This window comes from Acinonyx jubatus, chromosome A2 (assembly GCF_027475565.1).
Source record: "Acinonyx jubatus isolate Ajub_Pintada_27869175 chromosome A2, VMU_Ajub_asm_v1.0, whole genome shotgun sequence".
Classification (NCBI taxonomy): Eukaryota; Metazoa; Chordata; class Mammalia; order Carnivora; family Felidae; genus Acinonyx; species Acinonyx jubatus.
The window spans coordinates 157,247,707-157,265,338 of record NC_069383.1 but is presented as its reverse complement, the minus strand read 5'-3'; the positions used below and the strand labels follow the sequence as shown (position 1 = coordinate 157,265,338).

At 55.0% G+C, this 17,632-nt stretch overlaps 2 protein-coding genes across 8 annotated transcripts; both read right to left on the bottom strand.

The window, feature by feature from the left end:
- Positions 1–3,375: 3,375 nt before the first annotated feature.
- RAB3D (RAB3D, member RAS oncogene family) lies at positions 3,376–13,977 on the bottom strand. Of its 2 annotated transcripts, none has more exons than XM_027050107.2 (5): positions 13,789–13,977; positions 12,144–12,410; positions 11,380–11,498; positions 11,167–11,291; positions 3,376–6,044 (listed from the first exon to the last, which is right to left on the bottom strand). In XM_027050107.2, the coding sequence occupies exons 2-5, from the start codon at positions 12,369–12,371 to the stop codon at positions 5,857–5,859; spliced, it is 660 nt and encodes a 219-aa protein (XP_026905908.1). In that variant the 5' UTR covers positions 12,372–12,410; positions 13,789–13,977; the 3' UTR covers positions 3,376–5,856. The 2 variants fall into 2 exon arrangements, with proteins under 2 accessions (XP_026905908.1, XP_053075854.1); XM_053219879.1 differs by having other exon boundaries at positions 13,841–13,967.
- A 1,166-nt stretch (positions 13,978–15,143) lies between these two features.
- On the bottom strand, positions 15,144–17,622 carry TMEM205 (transmembrane protein 205). Of its 6 annotated transcripts, none has more exons than XM_053219877.1 (4): positions 17,493–17,622; positions 16,793–16,901; positions 16,519–16,682; positions 15,144–15,509 (listed from the first exon to the last, which is right to left on the bottom strand). In XM_053219877.1, the coding sequence occupies exons 2-4, from the start codon at positions 16,890–16,892 to the stop codon at positions 15,204–15,206; spliced, it is 570 nt and encodes a 189-aa protein (XP_053075852.1). In that variant the 5' UTR covers positions 16,893–16,901; positions 17,493–17,622; the 3' UTR covers positions 15,144–15,203. The 6 variants fall into 6 exon arrangements, with proteins under 6 accessions (XP_053075852.1, XP_014937621.1, XP_014937622.1 ...); XM_015082135.3 differs by having other exon boundaries at positions 17,461–17,580; XM_015082136.3 differs by having other exon boundaries at positions 17,381–17,510.
- Positions 17,623–17,632: the final 10 nt, after the last annotated feature.

Here is a 17,632-nt window from a genome sequence, read left to right as displayed (position 1 = left end):
AGTGCTCTCATCGCACCTGACTAAATGTGTCCCCCCAAATTCCCACGTTAACCAAATACCCATTTATTTTTGCGAGAGAAAGAGACAGACAGAGCGTGAGCAAGGGAGAGGCAGAGAGAGAGGGAGACACAGAATCGGAAGCAGGCTCCAGGCTCCGAGCTGTCAGCACAGAGCCCGACGCGGGGCTCGAACCCACGGACCGCGAGATCACGACCTGAGCCGAAGTCAGATGCCTAACCGACTGAGCCACCCAGGCGCCCCGTGAGAACTTTTGAGATGTGCTGTCTTAGTAACTTTCAAATATGAATTAGGGTATTATTAATTACAGCCCGCATGCTGTCCGTTACATCCCCAGGACTTACACATTTGGTTTCTTTGAATCGGATCCAAATAACGTGCACACATCATGTCTTCTTGTCATGTCTCCTAAATCCCTTTTACTCAAATTAGAGCGTGCCTTAAAATCCTCTGAATAGTCTGTTCAAGCCCAGAGGCCGGCGGCCCCGCCTCCAGGGCTTCTGACTCCAGATCCGGAGTGGGACCCACGGCTCTGAATTCCAAACAGGTTCCCAGCCGGTGCTCCAGAACATGCGCAGAAAACCGCTGTTCCGGGTTCTTCCTCCTGGTCTCCAGTCCCACCAACCTTCGATTTGTGGCAGAAAGAGCGGGGAATACTGGGGAATGCCATGCCTTCTGGATCGACTCCTCAGTGCTGTTGTGGTCCCTTTATCTTCTTCCTCCCTCCCCCATATTCCCTGTAAGTCACTTGTTGCCAGCCCTGGCTGTCCCTTAGAACCTCCTGGAAGCTTTCACAAAATACCCAAGCCTGCACCCCCTCTCCACCTTCTGGTTTGATTGGATTGGGCGGGGGCCTGGGACTCTGACTGAATTGGATTGGATTGGGCTGGGGACTCTTACATTTACCAGACGATTCTAAGGGGGTGGCTACGGTCATTGAGGAGAATCAGTAAGCGAAGGGCTTCATCCAATGACCTCAGCCACCTGGACCAGTTCTGTCACTGGGGATTCCAAAATGGCGGTTTCTCTCATCTCTCCATCCTTCCTTTGGGGGGATTTGGAGAAAGATAAAATGAGCACGTGTGGTGTTTGTTATTGCTGCAATCACTTCCCACTTCAGGAAAGGAGGCTCCTGCTTTCCTCTGGAGCCAGCCCACCTCTCCGATTTCCATCCCCTAAGCCTGTCGGGCAAGTGGTCTCCGTCAGCCAATCAGAATGTTCCAGCTTTCTGTCCCGTGTTCTGGTTCAGGCAAGGGACCCAAGCTGGTCAAGGATGCTCGGCTTGGGGACTTTGGATACGGTGCCCCGCTCCCATGAAGCTCACCTCGCCTCGTGGGGGCAAGGCTTCAGAGCAAAGGCACTGGGAGCGGCCGAGAACCCTGGGACGGTATGCAAGTCCCTGGACCCAGCTCACTCTTGAGCCCTGCAGTTCATACATTCACTCAACAAACATCTGTGGCGTGCTTGCTGTTAAGTCACAAATGAACCGTTTGTACTCACAACACTTCTGGCACCGCGCGCGCGCGCGCGCGCGCGCGCGCGCGTGTGTGTGTGTGTGTGCGCGCGCGCGCGCGCACATGCACGTGTTGGGGTTTCACAACAAACAATTCTCTCCAGGGACCAACTGGGTGTCCTAGAGTTCAATTCCGACACTACCCGGAGTTTGAGGCAGATACCAAAAATGTAAAGACTCAGTCCCACGAGACTGCCCCCACTTCAGACACCGGTTACAAGTATTGGGTCCCCAGGTGACCTGTACTGTCTGACTTGGCCCCCAACCCCAGGCAGAGGGTTCCGACGATCCCCCTTCCCTTCAGGCTTCACAATTAGAATGACTCACAGAACTCAAGTAAGTTTGTCAGTTACTATTGTTAATTAGGCGGTTTAAAAAAATTTTTTTTAATGTTTTCTTTATGTTTGAGAGAGAGAGAGAGTGCGAGCAGGGGAGGGGAAGAGAGAGAGAGGGAGACACAGAATCCGAAGCAGGCTCCGGGCTCTGAGCTGTCAGCACAGAGCCCGACGCGGGGCTCCAACTCACAACCCTGAGGGATCAAGACCCGAGCTGCGATCAAGAGTCAGAAGCTTAATGGACTGAGCCACCCAGGCGTCCCAAATGATGAAAGGGTGTAAATCAGGAACAGCCTAATGGAAAAGACGCACCGGGCAAGGTATGGAGAAGGGGCACGGGGCCTCTGTGTCCTCTCCAGGGGCGCCCCCCACCTCCCTAGCCCCTTAATTGGCCATTGGGGATGAACTCGATCTCCAGCTCGGGCCTGTCTTCCCTCCCCGGAGGTCAGGATCTGGGCTCAGAGTTTCCACCCTCTCGTCTTGGCTTGTTCTTTCTGGAGACCAGCCTCCATCCCAAAGCATACAAAACACACTCTTATCACTCCAGAGATCCCAAGGGCTTTAGGAGCTGTGTGCCAGGAACCCCAGGACAAAGATCTAATATTTCTTTTTTATTCTGTCAAACAGGAAATGAGCTGGGGGTGGTGGCGAAAAATTTTTAAAAATCCCTGCATTTGAGGAACTGTCATTGTATTGAAAGAGGCGCTTGTTTACGTTAAATAAGTAAATTGTATAGCAGTTTCCATTCTAGGGGCTATGTGGAGAGGGACACAGGGAAACGGACATTAGAAATGCTGCAGAGACCCTCTCTCTCTGCCCCTCCCCCGCTAGCACTCTGTCTCTGTCTCTCCAAAATAAGTAAACATTCAAAAAAAATTTTTTTAATGCTGCAGAGAGGTTACAGCACTAAACGCGGGGAGGGAGGGAAGAGGGAAAGGGGGTCAATGAGAAGGTGAGGTTTGCACAAAGAGGGCTTGAGTGAGAGGAGCCATTTGACTTCAGGCAGGGGGCATAGCCAGTGCAAAGGCCCTGGGGCAGGGGCCTGGTGTGTTCAAATAGCAGCAAGGCCAATGTGACTGCAGCATTGCAAATGTGGGGGGGGCAGGTGGGAAGAGCTGAGGGAAGGGAAGTGACAGGTCAGATCATGCAGGACCTTGTGAGCCGCAAGGAAGACTTAGGCATTTACTCTAAGTGGGAGCCATGGAGGGTTCTGAGGAGAGGAGCAATCTGCCTCGACCCGGGTATTCACGGGCTCCCTCTGGCTGCAGCGGGGAGGACAGATGTCTTACCTCGCCCCCCCCCGCCCCTCCCCACCACACAGCAAACTTTCCAGGGCCCAGGTGGTGGGCACGAACCTTGGCTAGAGGCAGCCCCAGACCCGAGCCTCCCTAGCCTGATTCAGGTTCTGCCGCAGAACGCACGGCCCTCGACCAAGCATCTACTTGGCTGATTCAACCCCTCTCTTCCTGGAAACCACGGTTCACTAATGGAAATACAAGAACAAGGGCATCTGGGCGTAACGGCTTTATTTTCTCTTGTGGATAAAAGTGCTCATCTTGCCGAGTGGACATCAAAGAATCGCTTACACAGGAGAACCACATCCAGTAATACAAATGACCGAGCCGAGAGCTCCCTCCGTCGTGTTTCCGGATGGAGGCGAGAAGCCGGTTCGTGGCCTCTCCCGACTCCACTCTCCCCGGAGAAGCGGCTTTCCCGCAGCTTTTGGCTTCGTTTTGGTTTGTAAAACTCAACAAATCTCCGTCCCCCTGCCCGTGATCTTCGAGGACATTGGTTGCGGTTCCCCAGAGACCATCGTGAGTTAAGCCTCCCACCTAAAATTATAAAATAACCACTTGCATTATTTTTAGAAGAAACAAGCCAAAAAAGAAAAAAAAAAATCCCTCTCCTACATAAACCTAGTCTTGAGAAAACCCAGAGGCAGCTCGCTGTCTCAGGGCTACTCAAAGCTGAACTGTTCAAAAATCTTGTATAAACACAAGGCTTAGCCCACGTCAGGTACGAGACACAGGTTGGTCCGCCCCTTTAAATAACAGCAGTCTGGTCCACTGTTTTGGTTTTTTTTTGTTTTGTTTTCTGGCAGCAGCCTGAGAAAGTGGGCTGGCCGACAGACTCTTGATAGACCATGATGCATCTTAACAGGCTTTTTCCTAGCTGCCTTAATTTCTCTTTTACGCTAGAGCAACTAACATTTTTGACTCCTGCCCCGAACGTTCCCCCAACTCTCTGTGCGTGTTTCCAGAAACTTGTCCGTCTCACCCCTGTTGTCTGATGTGTTGGCTTACAAAGCTACCCTCGCTTTGAAAGCTCTTAAGGGCAGCCCTCGGCAATGGGATGAACGGGGCCCTCTAGAAAGAAATTCAATCCACAGCTTCTACAAAGGGAAGAGCTAAGTTGAACTTCCAGCAGGAGGAGGCTGAGATCTTTAAGGCTCCAGGAAGTCATTTTGGTGTCAGGGGCTGGGAGTGGAACACGAACCATCTGTTCAGGCCATCCTCACAGGGCCTGTCAAGTTATGGGAGGCTAGTTGGTGTGCCGGGGCCCAAACAGGTGCCATGCCACCGGAGTTCGGACTTCAGGGGGTAGGAGGGACACTGAGTTGGGGTGGGGGATGGAGGTCCAGATGTAGATCCTCAAACTGCACATAACCTCCCAGCAGGAGCCTCCCTGCCGGCTGGGGACCCCAGTCAACCGGGGAGACTGATTTCCAGCCCGCCCCCATCAGCCTGCCCCTCCCGAGCCGTATCTACGAATCCCATGTGGCAGTAACCATTGCACAACGCTGCCTTCTTGCCTCTTCTGCCCAACCCTAAAGCCTCCCTTAGAGGGACGCCTCCATTGTAGGAAGCATCACATCACTGGGCCCCACCACTGATGTGACTCAGGAAATGGACTCTGGGTCCTCAAGGGTCCTCGATGGGGAAGAGCCCAAGTCCTTCCGTCGGCAAGCTGCCAGCAAGAGCAGGCTATAGGAACATTGCTCAATTTCCTTTTCTAGCAGGATGTAGGATGTGGAAAGACCTTGCTTAAAACATCGCCGGGCAAACGGGGTCTGGGAGAGGCAGGTATGGGCAGGAGGGCCGGGGCTCCTGGCTCTGAGGCTAACTCCTGGCAAAAAGTCCCAGGCAGGAACACCCAGGGTTGGGCCATTCTCTGCCCAGCCTGATGCGGCCCATAATTCTAGAATTCAATCCAGGGATCAGAGATCTAGCGAATAGAATAAAACAGTGGCAGGGTTGTGGGTGATGTGGAATACTGGGGAAGCTCAGAAGGCACTTCTGGGGTCCCTGAAGCCGGCGGGGGGGCAGGGGGGGTGCTGGGGGGTGGGGCTCTGATTTCCTGTCCCTTTACAATGGGAAAACCTGCTTTAATACTGTGTTCACAGGCAGCCGATCTGCAGGCCAGAAGGGAAGGGTCTGTGCGGGCCAGAATCACCTCCCCGCCTTGGAAGCTTGAGGTCTGAGGAGGTTCACAGGCAGGCTTGGGACCACCCCGGGGGACCCTGAGAAAGGAGTTGCCTTCCACATCTCCGAGGGTGAACTCTGAGGACTCACACCGCAGGAGGGAGAAGACGAACGAACCAGCTTGTGAATTCCAGGCAACGCCCAACACAGAATGGACGAGAACAGTTCTAACCCAGAAGGCACTGTGGATGCCCCTCCTCCAGACGGGGTGGGACAGGCCGCCCTTGCTGCCTCCATTAAAATGGCTGAAAAGCAGCAGGCTCGCGCACGTCAACATCCCCAGACCCCGCCTGCCGTGCAGAGTCCCCAGGGTCTGGAGCTCATGATAAGGCTGCTTTGGGCAAGTTGGCGGCCATGGCGAGAAGATGAGCCATGCGGGAGTCGGGGCGGCTGACAGCTGGGGGGAGGGAAGGGGGTGCCCTGAGCTTAGCAACAGCCCTTGTGGCTCATGCCTCAGTCACAGTCCCTGCCGAGGCAGGAAGGGGTGGACAGGGGTTGGGGGCCATCTCTAGCAGCTGCAACCGCTGGGCTCGGGGGGTGGGGTGTCCCCCAAGGCCGGGCCTTTCCCATTGCTGCCCGGGCCGGAGCCGGGTTCTAGGGACTCATTCATCTTCTCACAGATGACGTCCACCAGGCGCTCGAAGACCTGCTTCACGTTGATGTTCTCTTTGGCACTGGCCTCGAAGAACTCGAAACCTGGATGGACACAGGGTGGGAACACCAGTAAGCCCGGGCTGTGGCATCACCCAAACATGGCTTCCGAGCCCAGGTCTGCCCTTCGTGCAGCCGTGGGACCTTGGCTGAGCACCTCGATCTCTCGAAGCCTCAGTTTGCTCATCGGTAGGATGGGAACAACGCTGATGCTGATAAGACCTGTGGCGGCAGCCCCCCGTGGGGACTATTCTAAGAATCTCCTTGTCACAGAGCAGTGGCCGCAGGTGACGTTCTGGTGCCCAGCAGGCACGTAAGGAACGGCAGGTTTCCCAGGGGTGTACGTGATGCATACCGTTCTTGACCCACAGAACGGGCTAAAGATGGTAATAAGGATAATACTAAATAACAACAACAACAATAATAATAATAATAATAAGCAGTGCTGACGTCACCTTACTATGGCAAGCGCTTTTCTCAGCATTTTCTGCAAACTGACTCATTTCATGATGCTCTGAGGTTCGTGCTATTAGAGTCCATTTTACAAATGAGGAAACCAAGGCACAGAGAGGAAAAGCCACTCATCCAAAGGTATCACACGGCAGAGCTGGGATTCACACCCAGGCCGCCTGGCTTAAGTGACGATAGTTAATAAACACGAAATACATATTTTGGATCTAAATAAATAAATGATGATAAATATCCCTACGGTCCCACCTTGGGCCTCAGGAGGGAAGACACGCTGGTTGAGTCCTTCTGGGGAGGAGGACACGAGGGTCCTTTATATATGTTTTTTTAACACTTATTCATTTTAGAGGAACGGAGACACAGAGCATGAGTGGGCGAGGGGCAGAGAGAGAGGGAGACACAGAGCCCGACGCGGGGCTTGAATCCATGAACCGTGAGATCATGACCTGAGCTGAAGTCAGATGCTTAAGCGACTGAGCCACCCGGGCCCCCCAGGATTTTTTTTTTTAGCATTTTATTTTTAAAGTAATCTCGACACCTAACGTGGGTTCAAACTCACAAGTCTAAGATCAAGAGTCGTATGCTCTACCAACTGAGCCAGCCAAGTGTCCCTGAATATATTCTTAGCATCAGAGTGACCAGCATACCTGTCTCTCATTTTAAAAAAGCTTGTCCTGGGGCACCTGGGTGGCTCAGTCGGTTAAGCATCCGACTTTTGATTTTTGGCTCAGGTCATGATCTCACGGTTCGGGGGTTTGAGCCCCATGTCGGGCTCTGTGCTGACAGTGTGGAGCCTGCTTGGGATCCTCTCTCTCCTTCTCTCTCTGCCCCTCCCCTGTTCCCTCTCACTTTCTCTCAAAATAAATAAATAAACTTGAAAAACAAAAAACAAAACAAAACGAAACTTGTCCTCCCAAACGTGGAAGGTAGTAACTATACTTTGGGGACTTGCCTGTCGTCCCTCGGCTACAAAAAGCGGGCTGTCAACCTAAAAATAAGGGCGTACACGTACATGACAAGGCTTCCCGCACCCCGGAAGGCTGGCTCAGGCTCTGCCTAGGGGTCCCCGATATGTCCGCACCCACCACACCTGCCAAGTTGGGCCAGGGATTCAAACACCCACCATACTATGCACACAGCACCGGGCAGACAGGCCTCTCCCAGCACCTGTCATGCCGCACTATAAAAATGTAATTGTAATTAAGTAATTACGTGTGTGATTACCCATTTACTATCCGTCTCCGCTACTGGAATGCCAGCTCCAAGGTGGCAGGATTTCCGTCTGCCTCGTCTGGTGCCTGGCCCAGAGCAGGTGCTCAGAAACTACTTGCTGAATGAATGAATGAATGAATGGACGAACGAACGGATGACAGAGGCAGAGCATGAACTCAGATCTCTTACTCCAAGCCTCGTGATCATAAGTGTCACTCCACTGTCCTCCTAAGCAAGACTGGCATTTCCTTATCTGCGTGCAGCTCTGTCTCCAACAATCTTAGTTTTTTTTTTAATACTTTTTTTTGCTGATTATAAATATTCAGTGGAGAAATCCACGGAAGAAGTTAGAAACTCCTGAAAACTACCAAGACAGAAAAGCAACCTGTGATTTTATCATTGAGAAACACTTACTATTGGTGTCTTGATATTTAGCTTTCCGCTATATATTTTTTTAACATAAATACACAATCATTGGGGTTGGGTCTGCAGGGGGTATGTGTGCGCGTGTGTGCGTGCTTGCATGTGTGGTTTTTTTAATTTTTTTAAGTTTTGAGAGAGAGAGTGCAAGCAGGCGAGGGGCAGGGAGAAGAGAGAGGGAGAGAATCCCAAGCAGGGTCCGCGCTGTCAGCACAGAGCCGGACGCAGGGCTTGAACTCACGAACCGTGAGATCTTGACCTGAAGCGCAATCAAGAGTCGGACGCTTAACCGCTGAGCCATCCAGGTACCCCATGTGTGTATTCTTTTCCCTACAAAACTGGGGTCAAATTCTGCCTCCTGCTCTGTATGTCAATATTTGAAACTTAATGCCAGGTACAGACACCCACCCCCCCCCCCCCAGATGTTCTCTGCAAGGTGTGGGCAACATCCCCAAGTGTTCCAGCCCATGGCTGGGTCATAGCTGATTTTTCCCGGTTCCGGGCAAATTGGGGATCTAGTCCCCAGCAGCAAAAGCTGACTCCCCAGCATACCTGCAATTGAGAGCCAAAGCCAGAGCTCCCAGAAAACACAGGGAACAAAGGAGCAGGTTAAATGACACCGCGAGGGAGCAAAGAGGCAAATCTCAAATGGGAAATATTCCATAGAACAAAGACCCAGTTTGTCCAACAAACAGATGGTAAGAAGAAGAAAAAAAAAAGAGAGAGAGAGAGAGAGGGGCGCCCAGGTGGCTCAGTTGGTTAAGCATCTGACTTCAGCTCAGGTCATGATCTCACGGTTTGTGGGTTTGAGCCCCACATCGAGCTCTGTGCTGACAGTTCAGAGTCTGGAGCCTGCTTCGGATTCTGTCTCTCTGCCCCTCCCCTGCTTGTACTCTGTTTCTCTGTGTCTCTCAAAAATAAATAAACATTAAAAAAAAATTAAAAATGACAGAGCTATAATTAAAAAGAGAGAGAGAGAGAGAGAAAACCGTTCTAGTCCGGGGTCCCTGACCTTTCTCTGTAAAGGGCCAGGTAGTAACTACTTTAGGATTTGCAGGTTGTTATATGGTGCCTAGAGTTTTTTGTACAAAGCATCAATAATAGTTCACAATCATGCTAGCTGAGATTACGATACATTCTACGTGCGTGCCCGGCTGTGATACCTGCTTTGTAGGTCGTAACTCATTTAACCCCCGCGACAACTTGACGCGGTGAGGCTGTTACTAAATCCACTTCACACAAGAGGGAGTGCGGGCCCAGAGGGCTGAAGTCACCAACACAAGAGCACAAACCGATCGAGAAATAATACGAGTTAACGTTCAAACGGGGCCAGTGTTGGCTTATTTCATCTTTCTAACAGCGCTAGGAAGTAGGCACAGTTTTCACTCTGTTTCCCAGATGGAGAAATGGAAGCACAGAGAGGGGAGGCGATGTGTCCAAGGTCACACAGCTAGTGGGTTGCATAATGGGATTCTAGCTCCTGAGTCTGGGTCCTTAACCCACCTTCCCCTACAGTGGTCACACCGTCTCCTGCAACGGGAGTCCTAGGCAGGGCTTAGGATACTAGAATACTCCAGGCCAGATTCCCTTTGAGCTTAAATTTCCATTTACCTGATTCAAAAAGGTAGGCTGAAAAAGCCCTCCTTCCATCCTAGTACCCTGGCCCCCAGTTCTCGGACACACACAGATCATTGCTGTGACTAGATCCTTTGTATCCTCCTGGAGTTTCTTCAGGCAAACATAAATATATATTCTTATTCTTACCCTTTTTATACACTAATGCAGGGGTCAGAAAACTTTAAGTCACAGGCAAGATCTGGCCCATTGCCTATTTTTATAAACAAAGTTTTGATGACAGTCACACTCACTCATTCAGTTATTTTCTGTGGTAGCTTTCAAACAGAGCTGAGGGGCGACAGAGACCCTAAGGCTGAAAATATTTCCTATCTGGCCCTTTAAGAAAAGATTGGCTGATGGGGCACCTGGGTGGCTCAGGTGTCCAAGTCTAGATTTCGGCTCAGGTCATGATCTCTCAGGGTTGTGAGTCTAAGCCCTGTGCTGGGCTCCACGCTGGGCTTGAAGCCTACGTGAGGGGCGCCTGGGTGGCTCAGTCAGTTAAAGCATCAGACTCCGGCTCAGGTCACGATCTCACAGTTCGTGAGTTAGAGCCCTGGGTCGGGCTCTATGCTGACCGCTCAGAGTCTGGAGCCTGCTTGGGATTTTGTGTTTCCCTATCTCTCTCTCTCTCTCTCTCTCTGCCCCTCCCCTGCTCACGCTCTGTCTCCCTCTCTCTCTCAGAAATAAATAAAACATTAAAAAAATTAAAAACAGGGGCACCTGGGTGGCTCAGTCAAGCATCTGACTGCAGCTCTGGTCATGATCTCGCGGTTCGGGAGTTCAAGCCCCGTGATGGGCTCTGAGCTGACAGCTTGGAGCCTGGAGCCTGCTTCGGATTCTGTGTCTCCCTCTCTCTCTGCCCCTCCCCTGCTCACACTCTGTCTCTCTCTCTCTCTTTCAAGAATAAATAAACATTAAATAAAATGTAAAAAATAGATAAGTAAAGTTAAAAAATGACAACAACAACACTTGCTGAGCCACAGACTAAAGGAAGCAGCCAAGCCCATTTTTCCACAGTAAGCATATAGCCCAGAGATCTTGCCAGAGCAGAGCATAAGGAAAGTGCTCGCCCTTTTTCACAGCTGTGTAGTATTCCACAACGTGACTATACTTTATGTTTGGCTGCTTCCCCCACCGTGAGACATTTAAGAGGTTACCGAGGTTCCCCTCCTGCCAACAGCGCTGTGACTCGATATCCTTGCCACTTCCCACATGCATGGGATGTTTGTAGGATACATTTCCAGGAGTGTTTTGCAGCAGGGAGGTGGGGAATACCTGTAACTGAATTCTCTGAAATTAAATGCGGAAGGTGCCGCACATATGGGTATTTTTCCTAGCAGATCCTCAAAGGGCAAAGGGTTGCTGACTGCGGTTGGACCTGGAACCCAAGGGCGGGGACTGGGGTTTGGTCTGAGGGGTCCGGGGCCTGGGGCCCAGGCTGGGCACTAACCAAGGTCATCAGCGAGCCTCCGGCCGTCCTCGGTAGGCACAACACGCTCATCCTCCAGGTCGCACTTGTTCCCCACGAGGATGACCTGCGCGTTGTCCCAGGAGTAGGTCTTGATCTGAGTGGCCCTGTGGAGTGTGAGGGCCATTAGGCTAGAGATTGAGGGTCAGGGGGAGAGGGCGAAGGTCAGGGCGTCAGTGGTCAGCAAGCACTCACCAGTCCTGCACAGCGGTGAAGGACTCCTGGTTGGCAACATCATACATGAGCAGGAAGCCCATGGCGCCGCGGTAGTAGGCCGTGGTGATCGTGCGGTAGCGCTCCTGGCCCGCCGTGTCCTAGGAACACAGCAGGGTCAGGCGGCTAAGTGCTACTCTGCTACCCACCCCCCCCCGCAGGGTCCCAAGCGGGGCACCACCCCGTGCTCATAGCCCCCGTCTGCCGGAAGACGTGGCCCTGCCCCTGAGGAATTGCCAGTCTGAGGCGTCAGTGCCTCCCACAGACTTGTAAGCTCCCTCGACCTCGTCTCCAAGACCAACGTGGCGACCAGGGTCAGAGAGCGCGGTCTTGACGCAGACACCCCGGGGCTCAATACCATGACAATCATCACCAGCAGCCTCGCTGGGAGGGAGAGCATCTCCGAAGAGCGCAGAGGCTCAGCGGGGGGACCCTGGGCTCGCCCCTGCGATGGTACCCAAACCTCTGCCCCGCTGGTCACCAGGACATCTAACCTGCCTTGGATGGGCACTGTCTGCCCCTCAGACCCCACAGGGCAGGGCCTACCCCCCTCATCTTGATGAATTCATCTCATAGATACTATCCTCCTCCTCTTCACCTCTACCCCAAGCCCCCTCCCCAACTCTGGACCCTTCCCCACAGCCCCACACCCTATCATGGACATCCTCGGAGGAATCCCAGGCCCTCCCGGCCCGCAGACAGACTCCCGTCCTTTGCCACAGACCCACAACAGCTGCCCGGCCCACCCAGATCTGCAGCTTGATCCTCTTGTCATGGCGATAGACCGTCTTGACCTTGAAGTCAATGCCCACGGTGCTGACGAAGGCAGGTGTGAAGGAGTCGTCCGCGTAGCGGAACAGGAAGGACGTCTTGCCCACGCTGCTGTTGCCGATAAGTAGCAGCTTAAACATGTAGTCGAAGTTCTGGTCTGCTGCATCCCGTGGGCCTGTGGGGGGGTCTCCGGCCGATGCCATCTTGGCAGAGAGCCTGCTGGGGGCGGAAGGGCTGTCGCCCTGCAGAACAATAAAACACCAGGAATGGCTGCGGTGTATACACCAGACCTGGATTCAAATCCTCCCTCTGCCACTTGGAGGCTATGCGGCCTCCGACGCGTCACTTGCTGTCCGTAGGCCTCAGTGTCCTCGTCTGGAAAATGGGGACGTTTATCAAGTGCAAGGGCCCAGGTTGTAGGGGGCACATGGAGTGCCTCCTGTGGCCACTGAGGAACCAGACCCTGCAGAAGGCGCAGGTGTGGACTTTGCCCCACAGTGAGCAGCTGGCTGGGCCCAGGTGTGAGATGGGGGGGGAGGGGGGGCCTGCCAGCTGGTGGATAGAGCCCCCCCCCCCCGCCCCGCTCCTGGGCCTGGGTGTTGACTTTGGCAGGGACACCTGCCGTGACACCCCCTCCAAAGCTGGGTTTAACCCCCTCCCTGACCTCCACAGGGAGGGGGGATTTCAGTGGACACAGTCCAGGCTTAAAGCCCAGATCTACCCCCAAATGGGTACTGCCACCTTCTGTTTGTCAAAGGGGTGGGCCCGTCTCCCTCCGGGCAGGGCTGACTCACCCAGGCCCCAGCCCCAGCCTGCAGAGGCTGCAGTGACAGTCCCCAACTCCAAGGAAGCCACACAATAAGAACCCTACCACCACCCCTCCACCCCCGATCCTGCCTTTCCTGGCAATCTGTCCCCACAGCTGGGCTGCTTCAGCTGCGTCAGGGACCCTCCCTCAGCCCTCACTGCCTCCCTAGGCCTCAGTTTCCCCAGCTGTCTACGGCTACTCCCTGAGCTACACAAGGAGGCGATCCAGGAGGCCTGGTTGAAAGGAAGGCACCCGGGCGGAGGAACCCTTAGCAAAGCTATTTCTCAACTGCCTGTGGAGCTTTTTTCCATTTTAAAAGAGGACCGAACCTGTGCGCTTTCCTGCCCAGCCCTCGGGGCCCCACCCGGTGTTCCGGGAGAACGAGTTCGAGGAGGGGAAGACAAGTGGCAGGAAACCTTTCCCCATGCTGGGCAGGGCCGCCAGGCTGGGGCCCTTACCCCACCCCCCAGCCCCAGCCCACCTGTCAGCCTGTGCCACCTCTTCCTGACCATCTGCCCACCCTCGCTCACGCCCGGCACTAGATGGGGGTCCCCGGAGGGCCTGGCCTTGTCCCTCTGCTGGATTCGGGGCGCCCCCGCCGGTGCAGGGGGGCTCAGGAGGGCTCAGGAGCTTCCTCCCATCACCATATGGTCCCATCTCCGGTTCCCAGCTGGACTCTCCGCCCCGCCCGCGCCCCACTAGCGCTCCCCGGGGAGCCCAGCTGGGTGGGGGCGAGGGAAGAGGCGTTCCCCCTCCGCTCGCCTTTGTTCCCGGGGCCCCGGGCCCTCCCTCTAACCCCCGGCCCCCCAGACCTGCTGGGAAGCGGATGTACGGGGCAGGCTACGCTCCCTCCGAAGGGGTCACCTCGCGTGGCGGAGGCGCTCCCCGCGGGCGTTCGTCCTCCGAACTCGCTGCGGCCCGGCCCCCGCCCCGACGCCGACCCCTCAAGCCGCCGCCGCTGCCACCGCCGCTGCCCGCAGCCACCCGGATCCCGCGCCGGCTCCGCCCAGGCGGGGGAGGAGGGGCCGCTCCCCGGAGAGGGCGGGGCGGGGCCGAGTCCGGGGCGGGGCTTGTAAAAGCCCGGGCCGTGAGGCGGCGGGGAGGGGGTAGCAGAGGCTGGAAGTGGTCCTAGGCTTGGAGCAGTCTAGAGCGCTCCCGTCACCAATAAACTTCTCATTTTTCCTAACTATATGTAGAGCGCCTACTACGTGCACAGAAGTGAAGAGCGTGGATTCTGGAGTCGGGTTCGAATCCCCGCTCCATCAATGTCTAGTTCTGTTCCACTTTGGACGTGTTCCTTAACCCCGCGGGCCTGGTTCCCCAACCGTCCAGGGGTCCATAACAAGAGTCCCTACCGCACAGCGCTGTGTGAAGGCTCTGATCGGAGACAGTGCTTGTAAAGTGCAAACCCTGACCCTAAAGCCGGCTAGTCCCTGCAAAATACACTTCCGGGCCCTTAGAATTAAAACCTTTTACAGATAAGGAAATGGAGGTTCAGAGCCGGGCAGTCCCTTGCTGGACACACTTGGCATCCAGGCCCAGCTGAGGCCCCAGAGTTTTTCTCCAAGCCATGAGAGGATCTGCAGGCTTTGCTGGGATCCATACCCCAGTAACTGCACCTGAAGCCACTTCTCTGGGTCCCCTGTTGCTTCTAGGAACAGTAGTAGCTCTCTCTCAGGGCTATCACGAGAGGGCCGGGCATGCACGATTCAGGAAGGGCCGCGTGGGATCCATCAGTGACAAGCAGTCCCCGAATCTCCATGGCACTCAACATCCAAAGCGTGCTTCTCACTCACCCTGGTCATTGTGGTGAAGGGGAAAATGTGGCTAACCGTGCACGGGCTCCCACGCCCGTGACTCTTCACATTTCCGTGGCTTTGGCAAGTCCTGTGGCCGTCCCCGATGTCGGGGGGGGGGGGGGCGGGAAATACGATTGTTCCCTAGGGATCAGAACCAGCCATTGTTACAATAAGACACGGTTTGTGCAACGGTCAGCGCCGTGTCCGGCACACGGAGGAGCCCAGTCAATGGGCCCTGTTATGGGAAGAGCTTGGGGGCTGTGATGGTAACATCCTGAATCATCAGGCCATGTGAAGGAGGTAGCGGAGCTCTACCCTGGCCCCCGCCTCTGCCAGCTTTCCGGTTGGGAGAAAAATGACAGCAGCTGTTTCCAAAGAAATGTTTATTGACACCGGGGCCCTCAGCAGGGCCAGAGAGACAGCGGGTGCTACAGGCTACTGAGGCCCAGGGCGAGGCCTGCCAGACAGAGCCCGTTGCTCAGGACGCAGCCCAGGTTGCACATGGAGGACAGGCCGTGGTAGCGGAAAAAGATCTGGCGGAGGACACCGTACTTGGGGTCCTGTCCCCGCAGCTGGCGGTAGGGGTCGGGGCCCTGGTGGCTGCCGGGCACTTCCCCGCCCAGGCCCCGCTCCTTCTCCACCACGTGCAGGGCCCACATGGCGGCCGTGGTGCGGGGCTCTAGCCAGCGGGCGTTGATGGTGGACAGCGTGAGGCTCAGGAACAGCAGGAAGAGCTGGCGGGGTGGTGGAAGGGCAAGGTGAGTCATGCGCAGGAGGCAGGAGGGGTCCCCCTGCGTCCTTAGAAGCCCAGAGAGGGTGGAAGACAGCATTAGGTCAAAGCAAAGGCCTCCCTCTCCTTCCCCGAACCCAGTTTAGAGGCCCCAAACGGAGCTCTGGCTCTCAAACCCTTGAGGCCAGCAGCTCCTAAGGAAAGGCTCTATCACTGTCTCTGTTCCTCCCAACACCTTCTGAGCCTCTCCTCCTCCAATACCCAGACTGGAAGTTTCCACAACACAGCCTTGTCTCCTCCCTTCCTGTTCCCCCAAACTGGGGGCATCTCAGGGCAGAACCTCTCTTTCCCAAACAGAGACAAAACACCATAACCTTCCCCCCCCCCAAAGAGAGACGAAGACGGGGTCCATCTCCTTTGTGAACCCCGCCCAGACTTCAGAAGCCGAGACTGGGCCCACAGGGAGCGAAGAGAAAGTCCTGTAAATTCTAGTTACAGATAGTCCTACCCTGTCTCAGTGGGATTATTCTGGAAACCTTTGTCAGGCCTCACCTGCCTACAGCTGCGGAACATAATGGGGGGGCAGGGGGAGGGCAGGATAGAGAAATATGAGATGCAGAGATGGTTCCCTGCCTTGTGGCTGGGAAAAAGTGTGGATGGGAGTGGGGAACTGTAAATTCCCAGTCGGGCTGGTTTTTAAACAATGAGCTGGGGTCACTGCCCCAACCCAGCTGAGTCACCACAACTTGGCAACGGGCCTAGCCAGGGAAAAGAGAGGGAGCAGCAGCCAGCAGAGAGACGCTGGGGGATAGACAGGGCTACTAGTGATGGTTGTGCAGGCTGTGCACTGCTCAAGGGTATCCAGAGCCCAGCTTTGTACCCACCAGGAAGGTGCAGATGCTTGTTTTTTGTTTTTGTTTTTGTTTTTAGTTCTCACAAAGGTATAGCCATGGGTGCTCAGTGGGGTCTTGGGAACGAGTCTCCAGAGGGCAGTGGAGCCCAAGCCCGCATACCTGGCTGGCTTCCCAGAATGTGAGCTGAGCCCAGGCATGTTGTGGAGCCAAGATGCAGAGGTTGATGAAGGCACAGCCCATGGAGATGTGAAAGTAGAAAGGGAAGAGTTTGCTCTGCACGAGGCCGAAGGTATGTCGGGGAAGGCTTCGGAAAAGCAGGAAGCCTGTGGGGTACAAGGGACCACACACCTGTTAGGACGGTTCCAGGTCCACCCCCCCCCCCATTCCTGTCTCCACCCTGGGCACCCATGATGTCCAGATGGAGGGTGCCTACCTGAGACGAAGGTCACCCACATTTGCATGCCCCAGGCCCCTGACAAGACCAGTAGATGGACCATCTTAATCAGGCTTCCTGGATTCCCACTTTCCTCCATCCTGCAGGCCTGGGAAAGAGGCACCGGGTGGCTCAGAATTTTACCTTTGCCCCATGGCCTTCAGCCTGTGAGCCTGCTCAAGGCCAGGGTCACCGCCAACCCAGCAGAGATCAAGGGATACCAGCCCGGGGAATGGGAGTGGGGAGGACCCAGAACAGTCCTGTGACAACCTCCAACCCCATCTCTCCAAATGTCAGCCTTCAAGATCTCAGGCTCTCTGGACCCCAGCATCCACGCCGCCTCCGAAAGCTGAAAATTTCAGTTAGGCCCAGGAGTGCAAATTCACAGCCCTGGGTATTCAGAGGTCTTCCTAGTGATTCCCCCCAATCAGCTCAGGGACCTAATTCTGACAGTAAAGACCCCTGTTCTCATCTCAGGATCCCGGATATCACTACGAAGATCCCCACAGCACCCCCGGAGATCCCGTCGAATCCTGGGAAACCTCAAATCTCATCCCGAGGACACCGACCCTACCACTGCACCCAGACCTCAACCCGCAGCACCCAGGAGTCCGAGAACAGAGGCACCCAGGCCGTATCTCGTAGGGCAGGTGGCCTGGGCTTGCTACCTCACTCCCGCGCTCCTAGGTGGCCCGCAGACCTCGTCAGCCACCTCTCAAGAATTCATCCCGCCTCCCAGCGAAGTCCGAAGCCAATTGGATCTTAGATCTGCCGCCCCCCCCACCCCCCCCCGCACCACCTTAGATATTGACTAATCGATTAGCGGAAACCAGCCTGGAG

Coding starts and splice junctions, on each gene's coding strand:
- RAB3D (XM_027050107.2), bottom strand. CDS start 12,371: ATGGCATCGGCCGGAGACCCCCCCACAGGCCCACGGGATGCAGCAGAC. Junction 11,499..12,143: donor GGATCAAGCTGCAGATCTGG/GTGGGCCGGGCA, acceptor CTGTGTTCCTAG/GACACGGCGGGCCAGGAGCG. Junction 11,292..11,379: donor TTCACCGCTGTGCAGGACTG/GTGAGTGCTTGC, acceptor CACACTCCACAG/GGCCACTCAGATCAAGACCT.
- TMEM205 (XM_015082133.3), bottom strand. CDS start 17,264: ATGAGAACAGGGGTCTTTACT. Junction 16,902..17,243: donor TGAGAACAGGGGTCTTTACT/GTCAGAATTAGG, acceptor CCTCTTTCCCAG/GCCTGCAGGATGGAGGAAAG. Junction 15,510..16,518: donor CATTCTGGGAAGCCAGCCAG/GTATGCGGGCTT, acceptor CCACCCCGCCAG/CTCTTCCTGCTGTTCCTGAG.